At 47.1% G+C, this 16847-nt stretch overlaps 1 protein-coding gene across 1 annotated transcript in view; it reads right to left on the bottom strand.

Annotated features, from left to right (window-relative positions):
• Positions 1-16847, bottom strand: part of insrb (insulin receptor b) — a 77871-nt gene that overhangs the window by 18527 nt on the left and 42497 nt on the right. The window contains exons 3-4 of the mRNA XM_063466985.1: positions 4637-4845; positions 4397-4530 (exon numbers count right to left, since the gene is read on the bottom strand). Of these exons, the coding sequence (XP_063323055.1) occupies positions 4397-4530; positions 4637-4845 (343 nt within the window). The remainder of the gene's footprint in view (positions 1-4396; positions 4531-4636; positions 4846-16847) is intronic.

Genomic DNA, 16847 nt, shown 5'->3' with positions numbered 1-16847 from the left:
ACCATCAAACATGCGCTCAATAAGCTGCTGCACTTATGTGAATCTCTATAATTCTCTCAAATGATTTAATAACCTCCAAAATAAAATGGTTTAACAGGATTAATGTTCTGCCGTTAGTTTTAGTGCGACACACATGCAAAAAATGTCACAGAGAAAAGAAACAAGACTCGTGCGCCAGCTGCAGCTCTCAGAGCGATGTCCTCCCACTGCAAACATGTGCTTTTGCACGTAATCATATGCACACACGCGCACGCACACGGCGATGAGGCCTTGATAGCGCCCTTCAAGAAAATCATTCACAAAAGGCCTGGCATGTGTAGCGAGTAGTCTGGTACGTGCTGCTCCATTCACAAATGAGCACTGTTTATTTTTTTGAAGCACTCTCCAAAGAGCAGAATCCAGCTTTCATTTCCACCCTCGATGTCCCCACCAAGGTCTGCTTTAGCCGTACTTCATACTGCACACTGGCTGAAGGGCAAGGAAGCCTCAATGTGTACTTCCCCATTTCCTATTTTGAGGGAATCGAGGATGTTCGGTTATAATGTTTCTCACGTTTGCTTAAAAAAGGTAGAGTGCATGTCAGCCGGGGCAGGGGATTGCTCTGGATCATTAGAAAAGATACCGATCACCAAACTCAGGCCCCGGGGACGTCTTTAAAGGAGCCCCTGTGCCCAGAAAACAGCCAACAAAGGAAGCTGTTGTGTTGTACTGCTATTCATAAGCTCACCCTGCTTTAATTCTGTGCAGCTCCTATTATATTCCCTCTCTGCAGGAAACACAAACGCACATACACGCAGTTATCCAAAATAAGCCCCCCACCCCTCCCAGACAGCCAGGCTGTGATGAAGACCCCATTTACCACAGTCACAGTGGCACGAAACACCCCACAGGTACTGCTTTTCCCATCTACGCTGACAGCCACTCCACGCCCGGCTCCTCGTGGTTTCCGCCTTATCAAGCTCCTCATTTCTCGCACTCGGTGGACGAATCATCGTTGCCTCTCTATGACTTGTGAGTGAGTGGAAATACACTGTAATGAATTCTGCAGAACAACAGTGACTTTTAAGAAAAGCTCCAAGCATATTTTGTGTCTCTTTCTCCCACATGGAAAATTGTATATTCAGCTCCTCAGAAGTAACGCTCTAGTTGCAGTGTAGAAAGACAGAATGTTTTGGGTCGTTGTAGTGAAAAACACAGACACGCAGGCAGACAGGCGGCGTCCAGCGGGAGCTCTTAAAGGGACAGTGTTGATCTGTCCGGCTGAACTCTGTGACTCGGACTCCCCGAACCGTCGAGAACAGAAGGGTTTGGTTTGGGCCCAGAGCGAGCGTACGCACACACACAGCGCTACTACTGTGCTGTCACAGCATCCAGGAAAGATGAGGAAACCCTTTTTATACTGGCAGAGGTGGATGAAGATGCAGTACAAATACAGTTATGAAGCAAGCGTTTCTTCACATCTCTCTTAATGTGTACCTGGAAAAATGAATTACAGGGCCGCTTCCATCATATCTAATACCGCTCATGTCTTTGTTGCTTTAGATGCGTGCTAACAGCGCTGCACATACACACATGCACAATGCTGGAGGCACCAAAGGGAGGCAGGGTCTCCTACTCAGCAGTCTGTTAAGAGTCACAGCAAAAACATCATGATGCAAACCGATGGGTGGCCCATGTTCACGTTGGACGGCGTGGGTGTGAAAGCAGTGGCGGACGGGGCGTGCTCGTGTCTGTCTGGGTGGAGCTGCTGCCAGATGATGACACGTGTTCTCGCTATAACCAAAACAGGCTGTAATGTCGCAAAAATCAACAGATTCCCAATGACGACGTGGACATCGAGCCTCGTTCTAGGCCGTGGACGTCAACTGGCGACCAACCAATATTTCCATTTTGTGTAGCTCATTGGCACGTAACCACCAAGGCATTCTTAACATGCCTGAAAGTATTGCCCAGGATTATGCATCGATGTGCAAGGACGCACACAAACAACAACACGCGCACATAAAGGCTGCCGTTCGGCCTAAAGCCTCGGGGTGTGTGATTGAGATTTACAGCGATGCTCTTTTCCGTCTAAGCACCCGATATTCCCCGCAGGCTGGCGAGATGCATTTCTCTCTAAAGCGCGTGACGATTAAATGCTGTTACCTTTTCTGCTGTTTGTACTAAAAGCTGTAAAACGCCTTAGTTGGTATTGTTTATCTAATAAACACACAATAGGACTCCGTCTTCTCTGTAACATCATGTCTGCACCTGGAAAAAGTAACCCGTCTGTACACTTTGCTGGTAATGAGCCAGAACCTTCTGCACGTATAAACACTAACGCGTGTTTGCGCACGTGCAAATATATAAACAAAAAACGCACGCGCACAAACGCAGGTACGCCAGAAAAACACAAACACCATCAATCATTCAGCCACCTGCGGCTGCAGCGCACAACCTGCTGCTGTTAGAGCCAACGCTGCTTTTTCTGTCACACTCGCCACTTTTAGTCTTTCTCAACAGTCCTAACCATCTGTCTGCAAACTTTACTCCACTTCTTCTTCTTCACCACGCTAGGTCACGACCCTTTTTGCAATCAAAAAGTAAATAATAATTAAGTCTGAAACGCGTCTCTATCGATAGCCGTCGGCCACAGACAGACTGCAGGAGGATTTCTCCGAGCTGCTGCTGAGACAAACATGTTGTCCTCGCTGCCTCGGCTGTATGTACGTGCACTGAAAGCATGTAAACACGCTTTCTTCAAAACAAACACACGTCCTCCGTGTTTAGCGACAGCTACCGAGACGGGGATGTTCTTCTCTCCTTCACCCACTTTACTACAAGAAGAAAGCTAAATAAGGTCACGGCCTTGCTCGTTACACATGCAGACAAAGCTGTGAGGTAAACAGGATCGGAGGTCTTTTTATTAAAAGCTCTTGTCACATTTAAGACATCAATAAGATAAGGTTACACGTGCACTGTGGAAAACTGTAACCGGTGTTTCGACCTTTGACTCTTCTCCTGTGTGGCTTCTGACTTCAGTATATCTGGATAACAGAGACGACTGAGCTGAGGCTCCAGATTTTTAACATCAGTCACAGCGATGACCGCCCCTCCCCGAGCCTGGATCTACCCGAGGTTTCTTCTTCTGTTCATAGGGTTGCGGTTTTTTTTAACGCTCCCCAATATCGTCAAGAGTTTGCTTTTAGCGCAGTGATTACCAAAGTGTGGGCTGCGGCCCCATGGTGAGCCACGAAGGCACTGCAGGTGGGGCGCAGTAAAAACTGAAATTCACGTTAAAAACATACAATTATGTACAGCTACATGTATTTCTATACATTTATTAAAAGTGGTAATAGGAGGTGGTTAGTTTGTGATATTCCTCATTACTCTGACTTTAATTTTCTGCTCCTGTATTGAAGTTGGTCTCCTGGCTGTATATGACCGTAGCATTCTGGCATTATATATATATATATATATATATATATATATATATATATATATATATATATATATATATATATATATATATATATAAACTGACTCTTAAACCCTTTTTGAAATGCACACAGAGTGTTTTGCTAAATTTCACATGAAAACTGTGCGAGACGCGCTCACCAGCACAGACTGTTTAAACATTACTGGGAGCACAGGACCCTCATATGTGGTTTCCAGACTAATCAAAACTCTCAAGTGTTTTTTGCACACAAAATAAAACCTCATCTAAGCAAATTAAAAACACATAATCTCTGTACTAAAAGTTTTATAAACTTCTCTGGACAGCGTTGTGCTTGCCAAAGCCTTCGCCGATGCAGCTGGGTAATTACCGAGAACAAAATGTGACGGAGGCTGTGAAAACAAACCGGGGACGTACTTGCAGCAGCTGAGATTAGAGGACTAATTTGCATATGAAATTATGCAGCCTAATGCCTAAATGGAAACTGTGTCTTCAGCGCTGCTTGGTAACTTCTCGTACAAATATTGCCTTTTCTTTATTCATATGATGTGCTGCTGAGTTTGTGACTCATCCAGCTCAGGTTTCCAGTGAAATAGTAACGCACTGTTACTAAGGACTGCACAAAGCGGCCCAACAATCACGTACAGGTTCCCCGATGCCTGCGTGTGCTTTGGTGTATTTATGCTCTTTGTCCCATTTTAGATTTGGTGAATACTTGAGCAGAAGACATTAAGAGACAACACGAGGAGAAGATGGAGTAGACGGTGACTTACCTGCATCGCTACATAACTTATTGAGTGTAACAAAAAAATGTAAAATTCCCTTCTGTGCAAATGTTCCTGAATGTGTTCGGTGACCACAGAGTGACGGTGGGATGACATTTACAACTCTGACCATGTGACGACAGCTACCATCAGCGAGGTTTGTGCGTGCGTGTGTTTGTGTGTCAGCCAGACGTACGTAGTGGAATTTATACTGGAATATCCGGAAGGGCACTCTGGGATACAGGCTCCATTGTGGATGACGTATTCGTGGCAGCCCGAGTCCCGGTCCTGGTTTTGTTTCCGAGTCTGCTTACACTGGTTGTGGAGGTCCTGAATATAAAAACAAGTACAACAAATGGGGGAAAATGTAATTACACTGGTGTACGAGTTTATTAATTAACTGTATTTTAGGTGATTAATTGCAATTATTACCAACCTGACAGAAAGCAAAGCTGACACAGCGCCACCCTCTGAAGATATAGTATCCAGGAGGACATTTCTCTACACAGGCGTTCCCGTGCTGGAGGTTCCTGCAGGCCACGCAGCTGCTGGCGTTACCCGGCTCAGAGCAGCTGCCCAGGCACTGGTCGTGGCAGCACTGGCCCTGGGGGGTGCAGGCACTGTGCTTACAGTTGTCCACGCACACTAAAGGAGACAAGAGCAGAAAGGGGAAAGAGGCGGTTAAATGTGAGCTCATACATATTCTCTTCATACGCGTTTTATCCCACTTCCCCTGCCGGCGTCACCGTTTGGACAGCTTCTATGACGAACTCAAACACAAGGCTGCACGCTGACAGCGATATTTCTCACTGCTGCTCTTTTTAGCATTTAACAGCTCGCCAAACATCACAGCAAAATGGCCACCAAGCTGTGGTTTGCACTGATCTGAGAGCAGCGAGTGAACCGCATGCATATTGGGTGTTTATATACACACGTGAACTATAAACAGGTGTCCGCCTGGCCTTTTGTCATTGCTGCGGTCGCTCAAAGAGGAAACAGGAGCGGTGCGCAGCCATAAGGAAGAACACAAGATGGAAAACATCTGACCTCCACACAAAGGTCAAAAAAACCCCAAAACACGATGACTTCCTTGTTTGCTCGCTGGTATTTGCACCACTGACTTCTCACACCTAAGAGAAGCTACAAAGGCGGGAGCTCGTCTGCTCTTCAGGCACACATATCCCAGTGTTCACTGCAAGTGGATACTGGGATACTGGGAGGGGTTGAAGGAGCAGAGGGAGGGTGTGTCTGTATGTGATGTGTTGAGTTTGATGGACTGAACTGACTAACATGGTATTAGTAAGTATGTACTTTATGTACTTCATGGACACATGACTGCACAAATCAAACCAGCTCAGGCTGGAAAACTGTACGACTTCACCTGAGCAGTTTACGCCCGAGGGTCATCAGCACCAGCCGGCGTTGCCAAGGAAACCGGCTTAATTGCTGAAAGGCTGAACACTATGTGACACGGGCTCACGCCAGATATTTTGGACCTATTGGGAAAGAGCCTAAGAGTCAGCTGTGATCAGATTAGCAGTCAGGTCTGACCCGCTGACTGTAGTAGTCTCTGACTGCTATTGTCCCGTCTGACTTTACAGACTCATTAGATCTCACGTTACACCGACCACCAACCTTTTTATCATCGGCACACCACAGCGCCAATAAAGTGCCCTCAGCTGTGCAGTGGAGCAGTAATAACTGAAGGCTGGAAGTTGGTCTTTATAGTAAAATATTGGCAAAAAAAGAAGATTGAATTGATCAGTATTTTAAGCCTTAAAGTTCAGCGGGTGTTAGAGAAGGTGGTAAAAATGTTAAAAACACTGTTTCAGAGAGTTCCCCTTAATTCAGAGCCTGTTCAGTAAAACGTCAAAAATATTGTGTCCACATCTCATCTGGACCTGACGAGCCCTGCGGTCATCTCACCGTGTCCCCGGCGGGTTCAGCTCTGATACCGTGTGCTAACAGGACAGACAGATGTAATACAAGCTTCAAACATTTTAATGTTCCTCTGTCCTGCTTTAGTCTGGAGGATGAGGGCTCCATGTCCATTAACCCACGTGACGCATGTTTGTATAGTGTGTGCCTGTCGCGATGACTGAATTGATCGCGTGAGCCGAGCTGAGCTGCGATCGCTCTTTTGTAGCAGCGAAGAACTGAAGGGGAAACATTATTCAGGTGTCACGCTGATGAACAGCCTAAAAAGGTGCCAGGGGGGCAATGTTTGCAGCTTTTGTGGGATGCAGCCTCTGTTGAGGACAACTCTTGCTGCCAAGGATACATCCAGGGCCCCCACCTTCCCACCCCAGCATGCCTCCTTTTGCACGAGAGGGCGGCCCATTGTGCTGCCTGAGTAAAAGCGGAGGGGACAGACAGGGTTGTGGCAAGGGGTGAGGATGGGGTGGGGTAACGAGGTTAAAGAAAGGAACAATAATGAACGGAGCAGCCGGGGGAAAAACCCCGGAGAGGGAGAATGACTAATGCAGGGAAAAACACCATCTCCATCCTCTGGGGTAGTTCATGCAGAGGTCGCTCCTCTACATCTTCTTTACTAAGTGCTGTTAAGCTGCCGCTGCTGCGCACAACCAAGAAAAATGCACAGCTCCTCCCCCGCCCTCACCCTCCACTCCGCCGCATAATGGTGAAGGGGAGGGCCGATCCAGATCCATGCCGGAGTATCGCTCCAGCCCTCTGGATCCACCCTAAGCTTTAGCCAATGTGCTAGCTGGCTGGGGGAGGCAGCCACTGAATGGTCTCTTCCATGTTGGAGGGGAGAGACGCCCAGGGTTAACCCTGGCCGTGCTGGGACAGGTGGGAAGGAGCAGATGCAGCTAAGAAGCCAACACGCCAGGGAAGACCGACTGCCGAGGGGGGGCGAAGCTAGAGGCCCGATCCGTTTACCCAAAGCCAGAGGCTCATTTTTTTCAATCAAATCCATGCAATGAGACGACAAAATGTCTGTTATTCTTCACAGAACCAGCGTGCAGTTTGCACATGTGCAGCACAAACACCACCACTGCAGCAGGACTGTGTCTGCTCACACTAACGCGGGTTAGCTACTATGCCAAACATGCTCCAGTCAGCTCACTCATTCATCCCCTCCTCCCTCCTACTCCACTGTCCTCTCCATCCCAGTCTCACCCTGCCCTGCACCACTATCTACTGCTCTATCTGCCTGCCTGCCTTTCTAGGCCACTCTGCCCCTCCCACTTTCATTCATACAGCGCCTTGTTTTGTTTTCATGCTGGCTGGCTGGGTGGGGGAAAGGGGGGGGGGAGGCACGGATGAAGGGATGATTTCGCTGGCACAACAAGACGAGGAGGCAGAGGCAGCAGCAGCATCCTGGAGAGGTTCTCTCTCATTAAGCCAAACACAAACACACGTAAAGCCTCACTGTGTCATTGAATCATTTGCCCGCCGCCTCCTTACGCATGCACACAGTTCCAGTAAGGGTGTTTAAATGCGAGGCGTGATCAAAGGTGTGCTACGTTTACCTTTCATTTGGCCACGGCAGTAAAAGCCCCGGCTGCTCGATCCTCGGGGGAGAACGCGGGAGAAAGCCGGGCAGCCAATAGCGTGCAGCCACACACGGCAACACTTCCTGCTCATAACACTTAAAACCTCCCCTTTAATTGGCCGTGGTGTCTACAGGCAAAGAGCTGGGAACAATAACAAACACGTTTTTACCCCAGAGCTACTCACTCAGGAGAGCACACGCACGCTCTTACTCATCCACACACACAGTTGCTGGATTCACGTTTACTATATTTGGCCACGGTGGGAGTCCTGAGCTTCAAAAGCACTGCTATAAATGCTTCGAGTGATCTGATGTAAGATATTTGTCCTGAGAGACCGGAGGGAGTGGAACGGGTGTAAACAAAATAACGCTGATTGCTGGGAGGGACCAGAGTGACACCGGCGTCGTCAAGAAGCACGAAAGCCACGCTGCCGTTCACGGAAATACAACACAGGCTAAGGAAAGAGCAGAGGGGCAATAAGACAGGAGGTGGAGAGGAAGACAGAAAACAGCTGATGTGAGGAAGCAGAAGGTGAAGGAGAGGTGAGTCGGGCTCTGACGAACACCAACATCCGATCTTTTCTAACCCTTTATGCTTCGAGCCGATATTCCCCCAAAGGTCACACACACCAATCACGTCTGCTGCTGTCTCTCTTCCACTCGGATAAAAAAGCCACTCTCCTGTCAATAATCAGTCTAGTGGCTGAAGTCCGAATGAGCGACTACAGAATCGAGGCTGAAAACCAGTTTTTGAACAAGCCTGTCTGTTTTCTACTCATTTTATCTCAAACGAAGAAGAACAAAGTATTAAATCCTTATAAAGCACCACAGCGGGTTCGTTACAAAAACAACCATTAGGAGCATCCGTGGCATAAAACAACAAAACTTTATTTGTTTTTAATCTGCCAGAAACATGTACACCGTCTAGCACTTTTTATTTGGTGAGCTGTTGCCAAAGAAACAAGACTAACTTCATATAATAAACACAATTTCCTACAGTGCAGCGAACCAGAGGAAGAGCAGCAAAGGCCGAGCTGCAAACAACGTTATTCAAATGAGCTCTCGGGAACTGATCGCCGTTTCCTGAGAAGCGCTCCGTGTATCACTTCTAATAAGTAAATACTGAGATAGCAGAGAGGAAAAACAAACTGGAGGCAGCGTATTGCCACCACAGCTCCTCCCTTTCCATCAGCGTTATTTTTATAATCCTGTGGATCCGTCACCGAGTCAGTGACGGCCGTGACGCCGGGTGTGTGTGACTCACACACTGGAGCCCGGATCCAACATGTTTGGACATTTAAATGAAACCGGGTGGTTTACCGAGCCACGGGGTCTGACTTTAGCATGTCCCCACCAACAGCGATCACGTGTGTGGTTGGGTGGTGCAGCGGCGAGCAGGGTCACCTTACAGCGGGAAGATTTTGGCTGTGAACCTGCTGCTGACCTGGAGGCTTTTTGGGACGATGGACTGTTTGTGCCAAGCTGTGTTCAAAGAAACGCTCACGACCTTTATCTATAACAAGAAACCTGATACAAAAGTGACATGAAGAACAAAGGGCAACATGTGTGTGCTCTAATGGCAAAATGAAATGAGACTGGATTGGGTTACCGAGGGTGGAAGTGGCTGAGGAAGAGCAGGGCCTGGTTCATCTCGAACACACACACGATACTCTAAGTTCAGCCTTCGTACAAGCCTTAGGTCAAACCTTAGAAAACAGAATGAACACACACGGACTGTAGTTTCATTACGGCCTGTGTGCTTTGTTTTCATCAGGGTATATACTACACAGCACACTATTTTCTCCTATCACACGCTCCTGCCACATATCTGACATACCCGTCTCAACATGTCGACTCTTTCCACTTCCATAAACAGAAGCGTTCTGCCGGTCTCCCCAAACGAGTGACGGCCCGCTCGTGTCAAGAAGCAAGGCCCGAATATCTGCACCTCTTTCTTTGATAGCCCGTCATCACTTTGTCTTTAAAAACAAAACGTCCGCGCTACCTGTGTGACATTTATAAGCAAAACCTTTTAATGACCCTACAGCGTCCCAATGGGTGAACAAGCACACGCGTGCTTTATTGTACAGCCGTGCAGCTATAACGCACGCTCCTTCTACAGCTGCGATTAAGTGCTAAAAAGTTTAATCGAAGCATCCATTGATCGCAATGAAAGGAAACTGAACAGCAGTCTGTGAGGACGGAGAAACCTTTTCCACACATGGCCAGACTTACTGTTTTTTCCTGATCTTGATCCCAAACACAGCCTATTGTGATCTCCAGCTCAGCCTGCTGCAGCTGAACCTCTCCTTAACGTAAGGCTGATTAATTTTGAGCGCAGAGCACGAACACAGACATGAAGATAAACAGTTTGAAAAGGGGGGAATGTGGTTTAACGAGCGTGGTTTCGCTCCCCGCTTTGTCTGTCTGTTCATCGATTTCCTCGTCTGTCTCTTCCTGTGTGCTGGCCAGCCCTGCTGGCCCGTCCTGTTACCATGGAGATGAGTCCAGACATAGACCGTCTGCAGTAATTAGCTGCATGCTCCCAACAGGCATTTTCTTAGATTCCCCTCTGGTCGCGTTCGTGTCCTGTCTTTCACGGTAACGCCTCACCTTCTCGTCATCTCTCTGCCCCACAAAGATTTACAACCACTTTGACCTATTCCACTCTGCTTCTTCTTCTTTCTTTTTTTCCCCCCCTCTTGACCCTCCTCGGCACCTTCCTTTCCCTCGGTCCCGCCCCACCATAGTGCGTCTCGTCGCAGGTGATAAATCACCTCGCCGAGAAAACCCCAGTCACTGGATCTCACTGCAGATGCTCAGGGTGGAACTGAACTCACACAGATGGCTCTCTCTGCAACTTTCCGATTCTTTTCACCTACAATGCTTGTGCCGTTACCGATCTCCAAACCTACTGATCCGTGTTAACCCTTATCCTGCGACGAGCCACGTCCGTGGCTTCATCTCTCCTTGCTCTCCCTCCTCTGTGACGCGGCTTTAATTTGTCGCACTGCCAGCAGCTCGAGCTTTTCTGACATCTAGATGCAAACATGAAATACACCCGCAAATAAAAACAAGCTGAGAACACACACACACACACACACTGCTGCAGTCAACACTGATTTTCTCTCACCGTCACACACACAGAGCGGTAGACAAAACAGTCAGACATCACTGAGATCAACATAAACTCACCCCCCCACAGACGACTAGCAGGATTTGCTGACTGGGTAGTTAGGTGGGAAGGTGATGGAGAGACGCAGCGGACAAAACATTCATCGAGACAGTGAGACACCTGCATCACAGACCTCAGGATTTTCCTTAACACAGAGGACTACTCGTATTCACAGATGCACACGCACACGCGCACACACACACACACACACACACACACACACACACACACACACACACACACACACACACACACACACACAGAGCAGAAGACAAAGGTCACTTGTGTCTTCAGCCGTTCAACAAAAGCTCAGAGCTGCCATCAGGTCCAACAGTCTCTCTCTGATTCACCGAGCATGTGGCCCAGTTTAGGACCAGTGGACCAGTTTGGGACACCACCAGTGCCAGCCAGGATTATTCATCTCATTGGATCTTCACTAACCACCGAATCAGTCGCGACCTTTTAAATAAAACTCAGACACAGATACAAACAGCCTTTAACAGTTTACGATGAATCGATCGTGAAAGCGACCGACGAGGAAAAGATAATCCCACAGACCCAAATTCTGCCATCAGACGGAGGAACCTAAACACCTGCGTGGATTCAGCTGCAGCTCTTGTTTGTCTGAAGCTCATTACATGTAAAACACTCTGCAGACGGTGACTCGACACCTTTGCCCGGGCGCTGCTCGGTGCAGTTTTATGGACTGTAGCTGTTCTTGGATAAATACCCGTCCTCATTGGGATAATTTAACCGGCGGTGCTGAGCCGTGGCCCGCTCGTGACTAAGGTGTTTTTTTAAAGCATTCTCCTTCTGCCTCAATGGCCCATTATCTCCTCATATTAGACACAGAGAGAGGAAAGTCAAAGACAACTCAAATTGCTCTCTCTCCTCGGCTGCCACAGAGTTTTTCAAAGGCCCGATTGTCACAGTTCTCCCTTTCTCCTGTCCTCTTTCCTTACTCCGTCCTTCTTTCTTCCCTGCCTCCTTTCCCTCTTTCAGGCTTTCTTGTATTTCAGGGGCGTTGAGTTTGCGTAGACCTTCTGACCGAGGCGAGGGCTGCGTGTAGTCCAGGATGCCAAGAAACTGGACTTTTTACTGAAGCCTTGAAAGGACATCAATAAATCGTATAAGTAATGAATAAACAGATTATCTGATTAAATTCTTGTTATTAAGACACAAATGAACCGCTTAAACTTTTGCTTGTTGTTTTTCTCTGTTTGATAATATTTAATGTACAAACTTGTGAGCTGACAAACCAATAATGAAACTGGACCATGTGGTCTTTATTCAGCGACACGATGAAAGGTGAAGCCAAGTTTCTGTTTTCCTTTAACTGGGTTACACTCAGCAGCACAGATGCTGCGTGTAGATTAAAACGTAGCAGCGAGCATGCGGGCAAACGTGAAGACAAACACGCACAGAGCGTCTGCAGGTAAACACAACGTCTGCCTGAAATCAAAAGCAGGACAAACAAGGAAATGATTTCACACAAACAAATGAACAGACAAGAAAACACAAGCGCGCACGCACAAAAGCTCCGTGCTCGTGTGTTTGTGCAGGCTGACCAGCTGCAGCGAGCAGCAGTCACAGTGTGAGGCCAGGGCGGGATGGCTGCAGTGCAGATGCTGGCTGTCCCATTTCATATTCACAGCATAGCACTACATAGAGCCACGGTGCATGGGGAGAGGTGTGCGCACGTGCGTGCACGCACACGCCCAGAGAAGAGCACAATGTGGATGCACATGTCAATCGTGCAGCTTCAGAAAAGATGGGAGGGCTTCTAAATACTTGAGGAATTTCAAGGGAACGCTTCGTTCCGACAGATGGAAAAATATAGGCGGCAAAAAAACAAAACAGCTAAAGTTAAAGAGCTCTCAGTGAAAAACATGCCCCCTCTGCTCTTTTTACAAAAATCGGAAGACTCCCATCCTGCCCGTCTCCTCCTTCCACTCGCATCCCACAGGAAGAACTTTTTAGTCTAGGAGGAAGGAGGGAAACTCTTCATCACGACTCGCAGAAACAGGCCTGTCACATCAGGTCACATTCACACATTCCCAAACTGAAAATACAGCACACGGGTCACGTGTTGCAAACATGTTCTAATAACGTTCCTTTGTTGGAAGAAAACAGACCCTTCCTTCGTGCCCTTTAACCCCTGACCCTGACACAACAATGGTAGTGCTGTTGCTGCTTGCTTGACTAAAGTCTGGAAGAATTACATTAGATAAAGGGCACAAATGTTTTTAAAGCTCTGTAACGTAACAGGCTGACAGTAAATCAGATGCATATCAGATGCACCATGTTGTTTAAAGCTGACCCCCCCGTGTGTAGAGAGCAGCCACCGAGCCTGAAACGTACCTGGTTACAAACTGTAACATATACAGATTATAACATTTTTCCCAAGGAAAAATAAAGCTGTGGTTATCAAACGGCGAGAGCCATCTTTCCATCAGCGCAGCAAGCAGCCAATGAAAACAGCTGAGACAACCGACCGTGGTGTCTCCGGGGGCCGGTGTGCAGAGGCTCATCATGGAGGGTGTTAGTCATAATCACAACAGTGACTCAGACTCAAATGGATCAGAAGACTTTGGGAAATATCGAGACATCCCGTACTCTGGCGTTTCATCACGTTCCCCTTTTTCTTTTGTCCTGAACTGGAAGTGCTGATGACACCAGTGGGGAAACCTCAGGACCGAATCCACCAGGAGAGAAATGCCTCTCTTCCACCAGCACCGACTCTGCTCGAGTCCCACCTCACTGTGAGTGGCGGCCGAAAGTCCCATGATGTCATTTCTATGCGACACAAACAGAAGCCAACGATGGAGGCGATGGTACACCGGCTTGTAAACGTCTGCACGGTGTTGATTTAGGTGCAGCCATTACCCTCGTTGCCAGGTTTCAAAAAAATGGCGGATGAGAGTCTTGTGAAGGAGTCGCTCTCGTGACTCATCCTACCACGTCACTTCCCAGCCAATCAGTGGCATGCAGTCTGCTGATGTCACATTTTTGGCCCAAGTCATCTCGCTTCAAACCTCAAAAACCTAGCACAGTCGAGTCGAGATACGTAACTGCGACTGGAAAAGAGCGTTGGACGTCCACTGACGTGATTCGAACTACCGGCTACATCTCTGGGAACAAGGTGTGCGATCAGGTGACCAACAAATGGTTCAACTAAATCCAAGTGTCCACAAATCCAGTCTGAAAACACCAAAAACATCCTGTTCCTGTGTGAACTCTGCAGGAATGAAATGCATACCACAGAGTTTACATGTTCAACAGGACTCTAACGTCAGCTGACTGGGATGATAACTTACTGTCTGCTCGCCGATCCACCACTTCAACGTGCCCCCGCTGTAACATTAATGCAGGGCACGCCGCTCTGAAACCTCCCCTAATTAAAAATCTTAGTTTCAATAACTGCCAGAATGAAGAGATTTGCCATAAGCACACAATTAACTGCCAAACAGAGAACCGGGGATTACACGCGTGTGCATTCATATAACGACACGCTTTACATATGGAAGGGGAGGAGATGCATCACTACAGCTTACCAGGAGCCACGCGTATCATGCAGCAGCACCTACAGTGATATGGACGTGCTATAATAAGATCTGATCTGACTCTCTGTGCCCTGGCATGACGACTCAGCGCTGACGAGCGCCAGGAAGGAAAAGCAGAGGCCAATGCAGTCTGCGTGAAATGCATCCGCACGCAGCGATACGGACACACAGGAGAGGCAACGGGTGAACGGAAGGTGGATGGCGAGGCGGAAGGGTGGAGCTCAAAAGGAGGAAAACGCGCTGAAAGGAAAGATCCAGAAAAAAGCCCGGGGTGTGAGGGGCAGTGTTGCCAACTTAGCGACCTTGTCGCTATATTTAGCGAGTTTTCAGAACCTCTTAGCGGCTTTTTTTCTAAAAAGCGACTAGCGACAAATCTGGCGACTTTTTCTGGTGTTATTGGAGACTTATTTATGACGACTTTTTGACGTGAAAACGCGTATCGCTCTTACTCTCAACAAGCAGCGGTGCTGCCGTGGGCACCTCGCCCGTGCCAAAGCGCTCACAGGCGGAGGATAGTCCTCCCCCAGCTGCTATCAGGGCAGGAGACGTTCACACCTATGCGTCCAAACGGCAAACGAATCGCGCATGAGCGAAGCCGCTGCTCCCGCACTGACTGTAACGCAGTCAGTTCTTCTTTTACTGTTGTTGGTGTTTTGTGGATCACAAGGTTTAAAACTACTTATAAACACACACAAAGTAACTCCACCAGAGCGCCTATTTCGGGTCACTTTTGCCGGTCCAAGCCCGGATAAAGGAGCAGGGTTGGAATTGTGACATTAAAAAAACAATAATTGCTAAAAGAAATTTAGTTTGTAGTTCTAAATAAACTCTAAATGCATTTAGGACGTTTTTTACTCACTTTATGTCTCTTCCACGATGTTATTTCTCTCTCCAACAACGTCGGTTACAATTACATTAGCATAACCAATTATGCAAATTAGGCGATGGCGTCATTTAGCGACTTCTAGCGACTTTTAGGACAGCCAATAGCGATTTTCCTTACTGAGGAGTTGGCAACATTGGTGAGGGGTCGAGCAGGCGGTGCAGGCACGCGGCCACTGTGGGGGAAACACTTAGCAAAGTACGACAACCAAACCACGTGGATTTACCAGCACAGAGCGTTCGGACTGTGTCCCCCTCCCCCAGGCTCGTTTTCCTCTCCTTGTATAGGAATTTGTGGGGCGTCTCCTCAAAAGCAAGATTAAGTAGCTGACATATTATTCACTTAAAGATAGGGCTGTTATCGGATGACGATATAAAAACGTCTCGTTTCATTTTACGCTATCGTTTGTTTCGTGGTGTCGCAAAATAAACTGTTTACGGCAATATTTTTTCATGGTTTTGATGGTCACTGTAGTGGCTATATTAATTTCTTAAAGTTCTCTCTTTCTCTTATATTTAATATAACCACACTACGGACGGACAAGCGCCTGTTTTTATGGGTTGTCGTTAGCAACAACGACGGTAACAGCATCGCGTGTCCGCTTGTTTATGTTCCACATAAACCTTTCACAATAAAGCTCAAGATCCTGTTGAGACTTTTCAAAATAAACTGAATCACGTGAAAGAGCAGATTATTACGGATGAGAAGTAAAAAAAGAGCCGCCAGGTGCTAAAAAAATAAACCTTAGACTAAAACGTTAGAACAGGTTTTTCCCCGCAGCACGCTGTGTAATAAATACTCACAAAGAAAACAACTTATGTCTAAAAATGTATAGTTTCATGCATCGGTTAAAACACTCAACTCCAGCTACATGACGCGCAGCTGGAAACACTTCCTGCAAGACGAGCTGCCCGAGATTCACAGAATTTACAGAAAATGTTACATTTTTGTGATTTATATCGTTATCGGACGATAGAATTCTTATATCGGGATATGAGATTTTGGTCATATCGCACAGCCCTACTTAAAGAGTCATTACGATGATTCGTGACTCTTTGCTTTTTTGTTTTGCAGCTTAAATCAAAATCAAATACATTTATGGTCTATTTAAAATATCTAAAATATTACCAATAAATATGTTCTTGCATTTATATGGACACCTGAAAACCATAATTAATACATTCACTCACTCTGGTTTACATGCTGTTATCTAAGTAAATGCCCTCAGAGGTATGCAACACAGCTGTTTAAACAAATTAGCAAAACAAATAAAACTTTGCTTTAGCTTAAAAACACTATTTGTAAAGAGCACTACATGAAATATTGAAGCCCGTCATATATCTGCTTCAAAGTACATGACAGTAAGTCCAGGTTAGTGCCAACCTCACTGTTTCTGTCAGTAAACCTGCCGAAGCTGCTTTTTCACTGTTGGCAGCAGAAGACAAAGAAACAAAACCTTTAATTTCTGCAAATGTGACTCTGAACTGAGTAATCCTGAATTCTGCGTTT

The sequence above is a fragment of the Pelmatolapia mariae genome, linkage group LG23 (assembly GCF_036321145.2).
Source record: "Pelmatolapia mariae isolate MD_Pm_ZW linkage group LG23, Pm_UMD_F_2, whole genome shotgun sequence".
NCBI lineage: Eukaryota > Metazoa > Chordata > Actinopteri > Cichliformes > Cichlidae > Pelmatolapia > Pelmatolapia mariae.
Note: the sequence above shows the minus strand (reverse complement) of the source record. Positions and strands in the feature narration are given on the sequence as shown.